This window comes from Staurois parvus, unplaced genomic scaffold (genome assembly GCF_062004578.1).
Source record: "Staurois parvus isolate SC_StPar_1 unplaced genomic scaffold, SC_StPar_1.0 ptg001328l, whole genome shotgun sequence".
NCBI classification, from domain to species: domain Eukaryota; kingdom Metazoa; phylum Chordata; class Amphibia; order Anura; family Ranidae; genus Staurois; species Staurois parvus.
In genome coordinates, this window is record NW_028319124.1 from 6,079,984 (window position 1) to 6,092,513 (window position 12,530).

At 40.7% G+C, this 12,530-nt stretch overlaps 1 protein-coding gene across 5 annotated transcripts in view; it reads left to right on the plus strand.

Annotated features, from left to right (window-relative positions):
* Positions 1 to 12,530, plus strand: part of NSD3 (nuclear receptor binding SET domain protein 3) — a 192,758-nt gene that overhangs the window by 138,750 nt on the left and 41,478 nt on the right. For 3 of the 5 annotated variants that reach the window (XM_089661314.1, XM_089661316.1, XM_089661317.1), the window contains 4 exons: positions 5,732 to 5,888; positions 6,055 to 6,257; positions 7,292 to 7,404; positions 11,890 to 12,159. In XM_089661314.1, coding sequence (XP_089517440.1) covers positions 5,732 to 5,888; positions 6,055 to 6,257; positions 7,292 to 7,404; positions 11,890 to 12,159 — 743 coding nt within the window. Of the gene's footprint in view, positions 1 to 5,728; positions 5,889 to 6,054; positions 6,258 to 7,291; positions 7,405 to 11,889; positions 12,160 to 12,530 lie in introns of all 5 variants that reach the window. The other 2 variants (XM_089661313.1, XM_089661315.1) reach the window with 1 other exon arrangement.

Here is a 12,530-nt window from a genome sequence, read left to right on the forward strand (position 1 = left end):
TGATTAATATTTATATAACATCACAGATTCATATGTTCAGCATTATGTCAATATGTTACATTTTTGCAATGTTTGTTAATATTCACTGCAGTATTTAACCTATAATTCACCCTACTACTACCTATATGTCTTCTGGTTACCCTCTATAACCTCCCTCCACCTACAGTATATAACTTTTTATTTAAGCCCTCCTCCTCTAATTTATTTATATGTGGTCATACTGTTATGGCTGACTGGTATGTGTGTGTATATATTTTATATACAGTGGGGATCAAAAGTTTGGGCACCCCAGCTAAAAATTTGTATTAATGTGCATAAAGAAGCCAAGGAAAGATGGAAACATATCCAAAAGGCATCAAATTACAGATTAGACATTCTTATAATATGTCAACAAAAGTTAGATTTTATTTCCATCATTTACACTTAAAAAATAACAGAAAACAAAAAAATGGCGTCTGCAAAAGTTTGGGCACCCTGCAGAGTTAATATCTCGTACTGCCCCTTTTGGCAAGTATCACAGCTTGTAAACACTTTTTGTAGCCAGCCAAGAGTCTTTCAATTCTTGTTTGAGGTATCTTTGCCTATTCTTCCTTACAAAAGTCTTCCAGTTCTTTGAGATTTCTGGTCTGTCTGTCACGCACTGCTCTTTTAAGGTCTATCCATAGATTTTCAATTATGTTGAGGTCAGGAGATTGTGAAGGCCATGGCAAAACCTTCAGTTTATGCCTCTTGATGTAATCCCCCATGGATTTCGAGGTGTGTTTAGGATCATTATCCATTTGTAGAAGCCATCCTCTCTTTAACTTCAGCTTTTTCACAGATGGCATCAAGTTACCATCCAAAATTTGCTGAAATTTTATTGAATCCATTTTTCCTTCTAATCGTGAGATGTTCCCTGTGCAACTGGCTGCAACACAACCCCAAAGCATGATTGATCCAACCCCATGCTTAACAGTTGGACAGAGGTTCTTTTCATTAAATTCTGTGCCCCTTCTTCTCCAAATGTACCTTTGCTCATTCCGGCCAAAAAGTTCAATTTTAACCTCATCGGTCCACAGAACTTGTTTCCAAAATGCATCAGGCTTGTCTATATGTTCATTTGCAGAGTTCAAACGATGATTTTTGTGGTGAGGACGAAGAAGAGGTTTTCTTCTGATGACTCTTCCATGAAGACCATATTTGTACAAGTATCTTTTTATAGTGGAATAGTGTACCACAACTCCAGTGTCTGCCAGATCTTTCTGGAGGGATCGTGCAGTCAAACGTGGGTTTTGAATTGTTTTTCTCGTAATCCTGCGAGCTGTTCTGTCTGATATTTTTTTTGGTCTTCCAGATCTTGCTTTAACTTCCACTGTTCCTGATGACTGCCATTTCTTAATTACATTCCAAACAGAGGATATTGACATCTGAAAACGCTTTGCTATCTTCTTATAGCTTTCTCCAGCTTTGTGAGCGTCAACTATTTTCAGTTTCAGTTTTCTAGACAACTGCTTAGAAGAACCCATGGTGCTGATTGTTGGGGCAAGGTCAGATGAGTCTGAGCATTTAAAACCTTTGAGCTTGACATCACCTGGTCTTCCCAGACGATGATTGAGAACAATCCATGACACTGGCAGGTCTCAGCTTTGCAAAGGGGGCAGTGCATGCTATAAATTCTGCAGGGTGCCCAAACTTTTGCAGACGCCATTTTTTTGTTTTCTGTTATTTTGAAAGTGTAAATGATGGAAACAAAATCTAACTTTTGTTGACATATTATAAGAATGTCTAATCTGTAATTTGATGCCTTTTGGAGATTTTTCCATCTTTCCTAGGCTTCTTTATGCACGTTAATACAAATTTTTAGCTGGGGTGCCCAAACTTTCGATCCCCACTGTACATATATATATATATATATATACACACACACACAGTATATACTGACAGTCTTGTGCTGCTCCTAGAGGAGTTTAGTGTTTTGACTGTAAAAGCAAATAATGTCATCCTATGTGTCCATGCAAATTAGGTTGTTTAGAGGCATATTTTAAGCTTAGCGTTTAGAGGCAGAAAAAAAACCCTTCTGTTGTGTGTTTTTGAGTGCAGTTTTCTGGCAGACAAAAATGCTACATGCTCTTAAACGCTGGTACAAAAACCCTCAAAAGTAGCGTTTTTTTTCCTGCCAAAAGCACTGGCGTTTTTATAAGCCAGTGTACATGGACCCTTAAAATGTGTTTTAGGAAGGCAGGCATTGCCTTGTTCTATATAACAATTCTTATACAACTTCTTCCTCTTACTGTTTTTACCTACACTGATAACTCCTTGATTGCTCTAGATACTCCTTCCCTTTATCATCACTTATTCTCTGTACCCTTATCTCTTAAAGTTTTAAAAAATGTATGAACTACTTCATTACAGCCAGTGCAAAGTACTCCCAGGTGTGCATCATGGTCGTAAAGATTGTGGATTTATTGCCAGTCTCCAGCTTCCAAATTAAGCTTTATATTTTCAAAATGCAAACATTTACTCAGATTGGTTTAATGCATTATGCTTTGCTTGCTAGAGCTTTAAACTTTTATTATCGGGTTGAATGAGACAAGTAGAGGTACCCTTTGAAAATGTCAGAAGTATCTGCTGGAGCTTATGGAGTGCTGTCTAAAGCTGGCCATAAATGGATCTTTTTTTTTTTTGATCAGCCAGCAAGTTGAAAAAAAAAAAAAAGAACAAATTCCTCCATCCACATAACCGATGTGGAAAGAGAAATTCTCCCTGTTATGCCATTGTACTGTGATAACAGTGATTTTCCGATGTCAGCATACACTGATCAGTGGTTTCAGCCCATTGATCAAGAAAAAATTTCAAGCATTCCTGTTCAACAGAAGTTGACCATTGAATTGACTTCTGTTAAGCGGAAGTGGCCATACATGGATTGAAATTCTCCTGATTCCTGCTGAAGTCAAAAAATGCTGCGCTATTCACATATAACATGCATATAATATTGAACAGTCAAAATACAAATCCTAGTGCCAACACAAAAGTCATAAAAGTGATAATCCCAAACATGTGGAAATCGTCCCAAGTGATGAGTGAAACCATGATGGGTCTTGAGATCTTTGAATCAGTTGATGCTCCAGACACCAATAACATCTTTGAGTGTACCACCACCTTATGTGTAAGAAGACTCTTACCAGAGCTAGTGAACTCTTTACTAATAAAATACTAATATAAAAAAAGCCCTTGTGTATAAAGATATAATCCACCTACCGGTCTCCACCTATGGTCTCATGAGCAAAACATCCATATGTAAAGCATATTCCACCATAGCCTTCACACCATCTTCTTCCCCATTCTCTTATACCGGTAGGAGTATATGCTGAGGATAAGTAGAGAAGAGAGACAGCTGGCGCTGCTGTCTTTCTTCTCTACCTGCATTAGGAGTATCTACAAGCTCTTACAGCCGGCTTCCTCCTCGGACAAGTCCATACTACTACAAGCCCCCCCCCACTACAGATGGACTTGGACACCACCTCCAAATGGACCTTCTACTAACCCCCATTGCTGATGGCCCATCCCCAAACGCACACAGGATAGATGCGTCTTAGCGCTCCCTCCCCCCACTCACCTCTGTATGCTGAGGATAGACCTGGAGTGTTTCAGTCCACCCACATGAGTTGAGATGGTGTGAAGGTTAAGGTCCTCTTTAGGAAATGGCACTTTTTTGAGGAGGGGAGCGGGTACCTGGTTTTGACTCACCCCCCTGCTTGCTACTGGGACATGTCACAGGTCCCAGAAGACTGTGGGACCATTCACAATGCACAGCATGGTTCGCGTATAAGTAGTGGGCACCGGGCTGGGCAGCCACAAGCTGTCACAGCTGGGTACCCACAGCTGAGATGAGTGCCGGGGACAGAAGACCGATGGAAAGAACGGCTCGAGTGAGCACATGGCTGGATCCTGGGACAAGTGAATATCTGTTTATTAAAAGTCAGCAGCTACAGTTTTGTAGACTGACTTAAAAAAAAACACAAATATGACTGGAGCTATTCTTTAACTAAATGATCTTATCTAAGAGTTTTCAAACAGAAAAAATTGTTTCTGGGGCAGCCATATATGTACTTCTCAGACTGTGCTTTACTACAAGTCTGGTATGGTCTGACCTGAGAAGGACAGCAAATTCTCTATTAGGACATAGCTCAGTGGATTTTTAAAAGTTTCTTGCTAGCTCACCCCTCAGACTTACTTATACTCACCTTCCCAGAGCTCCATGTTTTTCCTTTCTTTATCGCAGCTGCCACAAAATATGTATGTGCTTCCTATCATGACCTCCAGTAAGTAACCTCATACCATGAGATCACGAGCAACCAATCAACAGGACCAAACATTGTCATGTGACATAAAGATTAAACAGTCAACCCTCTGTAAGCTTCAACATGAAGCAGCTACAACAGAGGAAGTAACAGAGGGGGAGTGCTGCAAAGGTGAGTGTAGGTTGGTGGCAGGGTGGGATTTAAAGCGGTAGTAAACCGCAGACAAAAAAAAAAAAGGCCCCTGCAAGGTAATGTCATAATGTGCTAGTATGCAACACATGCGCGCAGGAGTCCCGGCCCACGGCACACAGCTCTGAAGGAACAGCACGGGTATGCCATTCCTTGAGAGCGCATGCGCCCGCTTTAGAAAAGAGAGAATAACTCCTAAACAATGCAGGTTTATAATATATTCATTTTACCTACAGGTAATCTTTATTATAAGCTTACCTGTAGGTAACAATTAGAAAAACGACTTCCAATTTATTGAGATTTTGGCACTTTGCCCTGAATGCTAATCACAGATGACCACTAGAGGGAGCATTTCCAAATCTGAAATTCAAAAGTCACATTCAAATAGCTTTCAGGGAAATGCAGTAATAACTTTATTTGTACTTGCCGGCTGCAGACTGTAGTTTCCCTTTAAGGTAGAGCTTTGATTAATTTAAATATGTATTAGCTATAGGCAAAATCTATATGTGATTAAATCTTTATAAATCTCTCTGATTTTGTTTCCACCAGGCATCATATGTTCATCCTGATATCCTGCCAATCATGTTAAAGACTCTTGCATTTTATTAAGGATAAGGACTGGCTCACCTCCTGTGCTCTTTGTGTGCTTCTTAGTCATGCTTTAGCTCTGCAACCAGCATCCAGTGGGTTGATGGAGAACATCCTCATAAACACCAGAGATGTACAATAGAGCAGCTGATGGACAGGTGTTATTTACTCATAATAACAATCAATGATATTGTACAGGCCGTGCTGTGATTGGCTCTTTGCAAATTTCTCTTCAAGAGAATTGATGCTGTACCTGTACAAACTGCTCCCATCAAGTTAAAATACAGCATAGCACGTCTTCTCCTGAGTGTAAAACCATTTTACAGATGATGATGGCGTTTGCCAGCAAAACTTAATACTTAATACAACAGTTTTGCCAATATGTATCTTAAAAATACATTCAGCTGTTTGATGTCCCCCCCCCCTTAGCAAAGCATGGCATAAAAAGCCCACATGGACCATTACAAAATGTTAGTGTTACCTTTAAGTATTGTGGGTGTTTCTTAGAGTAGCATTCTCTGATTGCTCACCAGTGCTGGCCAGTCAGATGCCAGTAGGTCCCTGATAACTTAGCTTGTAACCCTTTTGTTGTTTGGGTGTGCCAAGCAGTGCAAGGGTTGGTGTGGCACCCTAATCAGTGTTCTTAATAAGGTGTTATGTGTTCATCCGAGGAGGCGGCAAACTCCTATGCTGCGATTCGTGTCCAGCCGCCTTCCACCCTTCCTGTCTCAGCATAGAGATGCCACAAGGATCTTGGAGCTGCAATGACTGCAGGACTGGAAAGAAGCTGCACTACAAACAGATTGTGTGGGTCAAGCTTGGGAATTACAGGCAAGTGCTGAATCAGCAATATAATTGTGTGATTATGCATGTAGATAAGGTACTTTGACCTTCTCGTATGTCTGTAGCCAGTATTCTTAACGGCTAAAGATACTTTATCTGTGTATCACTTTTTTTGGATATGTACTCTAAAATGCCATTTTGTTTTTTTTCTCAGGTGGTGGCCAGCTGAGATCTGCAATCCAAGGTCCGTTCCACTCAATATCCAGGGCCTGAAACATGACATAGGAGATTTCCCCGTTTTCTTCTTTGGTTCTCATGATTATTACTGGGTACACCAGGGTCGTGTGTTTCCCTACGTAGAAGGGGATAAAAGCTTTGCAGAGGGCCAGACCAGTATTAACAAAACTTTTAAGAAAGGTGAGTATGTGGAATGATGAAAGAAACTGTAACTTCAAACAATGTTTCTTAATGATGACTAGCTCAAACTTGTAAATACTTAATTACCAGAACGGGAAGTAAGGGTGAATCTCCTTAAAGTAACAAAAGAGTGGGGAAGGGTTAGAGCATCTGTAAGGTTTTTGTTTTTGCCTGTGTTTGTCTAATTAGAATAAGACATCCTATATGCCAGGCCTTGAAATTTTCACTCGCCTGCTCGCCAATGGCCAGTGGAAATTATGGTGGAGGTGAGTGTGTCCCCCAGGGCCGTCTTGCTGAGCAGGCTTGGAGCTCAGGCCGCATCTGTCATTGGCACTGGAAGCTGTCAGACTGCTCAATAGCTGAGCACAGTGAAAGCAAAGCAAGTAGTATATGCTGTGCTCTCTGCCTCCTCCTAGAGTGCAGTACCCAGCTCTGTGAGTGAACAACGAAGTACTGCAACTTTTGTGTGTGTGTACATGTGTGTGTGCATGCATGTACATGTGTATGTGTGTATGTACATGTGTGTATCTGTACATGTGTCTGCATGTATGTACATGTATGTGTGTGTACATGTGTCTGTGTGTGCTTGTACATATGTTTGTGTGTATGTACGTACATATGTATGTGTGTACATGTGTCTGTGTATGTATGTACATGTGTCTGTGTGTATGTACATGTGTCTCTGCGTGTGTATCTCTGTGTATGTACATGTATCTGTGTGTATGCGTGTCTGTATGTGCCTGTGTGTGTATACATGTGTCTGTATGTGTGTGTGCGTACATGTGTCTCTGTGCGTGTGTGTACATGTGTCTCTGTGTGTATGTACATGTCTGTGTGTGTGTACAGGTGTCTCTGTTTTTGTGTGTTTGTTGGTGGCGAGTAACTATTAAGGCCTGGCTAGTAGCTCAGGACTTGAAATTTTAAGCCCTGGTCTATACCCTGTAAACATCATTGTTAATCTTTGTGCAAATAGATACACATTTCACATACATATACATTTGGTGATTCTACCTCTTTTTTAATGTTATGTGCAGCTCTGGAAGAGGCTGCTAAAAGGTTCCAGGAACTGAAGGCACAGAGGGAGAGTAAAGAAGCACTGGAAGTGGAGAGAAACTCCAGAAAACCACCCCCGTACAAGCACATCAGGGTATGAAACCATGGAAAGAACCTCATTGGCTTTACGTTAACACTTTATGTTCATACAATGGCTTGGCTGCCACGTTAGTTCAGATTACTGGAAAAACTTTGCAAAAGTTTTGAAACTCTTCTCAGTAGAACTTTTGCCCCTTTGTTCACCAGTTAATTTTTTGATTTACCTTTGTTAGGCAAGGAAAAAGAAAACCTAAAACTGTACATTTTGTGCATTAGAGCTTGCTTCTCTATTCCTATTGCATTAGGCACAAGTTCCAAGTACCTTATGGTAAATAAACAGTATGCTTTGTGCTGCTCAGTTTCAAAGCTGCTCCTCAGATCATTTAAATATTGAAAAAAAGTGTTTTGTCACTACTCCACTCATTGCATATTTCTTGTGTTTACAGTTGCATTGTCTTAGGGATCAGATGCTTACCATTTTTTTAATAGCTAGTCCCACATAGCAATTGTTCACATCTGCACACTTTAGGTATGTACATTTAAAGATGGTGCTGGAGAGAGAAAGCTTCCACTGTTTTGTGTCAGTTGGAATATACATGTTCGATCTGCACATACATTGAACTGTGCTGTGGATGGCCTCTCTGTATTAAGTAGAGGAATACAAAGGATCGGTGGAGAAATTCCTAACTCTCATTGTTGTATTTACACCAAGTAGGAAAATATGCTATGCTTTTTTTTTCCTTGATCTTGGTGCTCATTTTATTTAGTATGTTTGGCCTTTTTTTCTATTCCTTTGAGGAATATTGGTGATTTTGTTTGATCTCCATCCTCAGGTAACCATACATACAAGAATCCTATCATTTTATAAAAATCCTAACTATAAATTAAGTAATTTTGTCTTTTCCACTGGCCTATGGTGCGTGGGCATATGCACTCTCGTTTTCAGTTTAAAGTTCACCTTTTAGAAAAAAAAAGTAAATGCACATTTTTTTGCAGGTAAAAACGTGCATTTATTATTTTTTGTCTGTAGGAGCTTGTAACCATCTCCTGCAGATCTGTCAGTACATCTACTTGCTCATATGGGATGTACGAGCAAGGAGATATACTGACAGGAAAAATTAATGAACCATCACGGCGCTTCACAGTGTCATGGTAGTTCATTGAGGACTACAAGCTGACAGCCAATAAGACTGTCAGGACTTGTAATCTCTCATTCACAGATGACTATGAATGAGTGACAGGGCCATGTGGGCAGAGCCCTGCATGGCCACGTCTTTTAAAAATTTGACAGCGAGAGGGGAAAAGAATCCCCACGAGCTGTCAAAGTGGGGATCGGAGGGAGAGCGGAGGCCGGTCTGATCTGATCGTAATATGTTGAATATTACACCCTGAATATGGGTATAACATGTAACATGTTATATTCTTTAAGTAAATTTAAAGATGGCAGCCCTTCTGTCTCCCTATATCCCTGTATACACCCGCAGAGTCAGGCTTCAATCACACGCTCTCTGTACTCTGTTTCGACTGATGTCAGAGTCAAAAATGTCTTTCCAGCTAGTTTAAACTTCTTTGTACCTTATTCCTTTTGACAATTATTGATCAAACACATTCCATGTGCAATAATTCATCACACATATCAATTTTGTTATGCAAGTCACAGGATTCGTTTCCACCGTGTTTCACTTGTATAACCTACAGTTCTGGCACTCATGCTTATCACAAGCCTTCCACCCTCACTAAGGGGTTCTGGAACTAATTGGCATCATTAGAAGGAAGGATAGTGAGAACTCCTTAATGAAGGTGGAGGAAGGTGGGAGGTTTACAGCCCCGTAGAGGCTGCTCTGGCAAATGTTGGTGGAAGAAACCCTGGAGAAAGTCTAATAGTGAAGCTCAGTAGGACCACAGAAAAGTGAGGCTTTGGTGCATGACTGCCAAGACTGTAGGGGATACATTTGAAAAAAGGTGGATGTGATTCCTGTGACTTACTGTATATAACAAAACTTGTATGTGTAATGCCTTATGTGCTTGACCATCGATGGACTAAAGGAATAATGTACAAAGACTGGGTTTGAACTTCCAGGAAAGAAATTTCTGATTTTGACATCAGTGGAAACAGAGTACAGAAAGGCTGTACAGTTGCAAGAAAAAGTATGTGAACCCCTTGGGATTACGTGGAGCTTTGCATGAATTGGGCATAAAATGTGCTCTGAACGTCATCTAAGTCACAAAAATAGAAGAACACAGTCTGCTGAACATAATACTACACAAACATTAGATGTTGCCATGGTTTAATTGCACATAACATGTAAACATTCACAGTGCAGGGAGGAAAAAGTATGTGAGGCCCTAGCTTAATGACTTCTCCCAGAGCTAATTAGAGCCAGGTGTGAGCCAACCTTGACTCCAATCAGTGTGATGATATTGGATGTGTTGCTGACAGCTGTCCTGCCCTTAAAAAACACACACCTGTTTTGGGTTTACTGGTTTCAAGAAGCACTGTCTGATGTGAACCATGCCTCGCAGAAAAGAGCTCTCAGAAGACCTACGATCAAGAATTGTAGACTTGCATGATGCTGGAAAGGGTTACAAAAGTATCTCCAAAAGCCTTGATGTTCATGTGTCCATGGTAAGACAGACTGTCTACAAATGGAGAAAGTTTAGCACTGTTGCTACTCTCCCTAGGCATGGTCGTCCTGTAAAAATGACTGCAAGAGCACAGCGCAGAATGCTGCATGAGGTAAAGAAGAATCCCAGAGTGTCAGCTAAAGACCTACAGAAATCTCTGGCACATGCTAACATTTTTGTTGACACATCTACAATAAGGAAAACATTAAACAAGAATGGAGTACATGGGAGGACACCACGGAGGAAGCCATTGCTGTCCAAAAAGAATATTGCAGCACGTTTGAAGTTTGCAAAAGAGCACCTGGATGTTCCACAGCACTACTGACAAAATATACTGTGGACAGATGAAACCAAGATTGAGTTGTTTGGGAAGAACACACAACACTATGTGTGGAGAAAAAAAGGCACAGCACACCAACATCAAAACCTCATCCCCACTGTAAAACATGGCGGAGGGAGCATCATGGTTTGGGGCTGCTTTGCTGCCTCAGGGCCTGGACGGATTGTTGTCATTGATGGGAAAATGAATTCCAGAGTTTATCAAGACATTTTGCAAGAAAACGTACGACCATCTGTCCGCCAACTGAAGCTCCGCAGAGGATGGGTGATGCAACAGGACAATGACCCAAAGCATACAAGTAATTCAACAAAACAATGGCTGCAACAGCACAGAATAAGCCTTCTGGAGTGGCCCAGTCAGAGTCCTGACCTCAACCCAATTGAAATGCTGTGGCATGACCTTAAGAGAGCGATTCACACCAGACATCCCAAGAATATTGCTACACTGAAACAGTTTTGTGAAGAGGAGTGGTCCAAAATTACTCCAGATCGTTGTGCAGGTCTGATCTGCAACTACAGGAAACGTTTGGCTGAGGTTATTGCTGCCAAAGGAGGGTCAACCAGTTATTAAGTGCAAAGGTTCACATACTTTTTCCTCCCTGCACTGTGAATGTTTACATGTTATGTGCAATTAAACCATGGCAACATCTAATGTTTGTGTAGTATTATGTTCAGCAGACTGTGTTCTTCTATTGTTGTGACTTAGATGACGTTCAGAGCACATTTTATGCCCAATTCATGCAAAACTCCACGTAATCCCAAGGGGTTCACATACCTTTTCTTGCAACTGTACTTGAAGCCTGAGCCTGCGGTGTCTATGGGGAAATAGGAGCACTGTCATCTCTAAATTTATGCTAACTTTCCCAGATGGTGATCTTGCTGGCAGCTTTATATATCCTTTTATTGTTGGACTATATATATGTAAAATGCACATGCAATGACCTAAAACCATGCAGTTGTGTACAGACCCTTAGGGGTTTATTTACTAAAGCTGGAGAGTCCAAAATCAGACTCCCTTCTGCATAGAAACCAATCAGCTTCTAACCTCAGCTTGTTCAATGAAGCTTTGGCAATGAAACCTGGAACCTGATTGGTTTCTATGCAGAAGGGAGTCTGATTTTGGACTCTCCAGCTTTAGTAAATAAACCCCTTACTGTCTTCAGACACATTCACCTAGCTTTTTAGTATCCCTGTTGTGTACGTCACTCAGCAGGTTGATATTACAAGCACATCTACAGAGCCATTATACCTGTATAATGATGTTACAATGTCAGCTCTCTCCAGCAGACTGTTGTAGATAATATTTGAAATTGCAGCTCGCAGGCAGTAGAGCCTGGATGCTTGCTTTCTGCTTGGATAGATTCAAATCATTTTGCTCTACAGATTTTCATGGACATGTTCTGTATACCTAGTATGTTCAGTTCTAGTTTTTTTTATTTATAAAATAAATAATCATCTATGCCCAAGTAAACTTAAATTAGTCTTGGTTGCTTAACCAGGCATTTTAGTTTCAGATCCTTGGTCATAGCAAATTGTTTATGGTGTGTTTTTGTTTTCTTTTTTTCCCATATTGTAGAACAACAAACCCGTGGGGAAAATTCAGATCCAGGTGGCAGACATCTCGGAAATACCTCGTTGTAACTGTCGTCCCACTGATGAATCTCCATGTGGCCTGGACTCCCAGTGCCTGAACCGTATGTTGCTCTATGAGTGTCACCCACAGGTGTGCCCTGCTGGGGAGAGATGCCAAAACCAGAGCTTTACTAAACGGCTTTACCCCGAGACTGAGATCTTCCGCACTGAGAGGAGAGGCTGGGGCCTTCTGTGCAAGAGAGATATTCGAAAGGTAGCATTCTGATGAGTAGAAAGAAACTTTCTGGGTTTTTTAGCTTGAGGTATATCTTAAAAGTTTAGATTTCTAATAGAAATTAATACATTAATTATTCCACTAAAAACATAAAATTCTATTTTTTTGCGGATCCTGCTATGTTTGGTTACCTGCTGACTTCTTATCCCTCTTAAGGACTTAATTGGCAAGATTCTTTCATTGTATTTTTTCTTGCTACGCAACCTAGTGCAGCTGATACCAAACCGAATGGGAATTTGCTTGTTCAGAAATGCAAAATAAATAGAAATTTCATTCACAAGGGGCACACACATAATGGTCAAAACAGGAGGGTGGAACTGGAAGCTCAGGCTGGGATACTAAGATGTAAA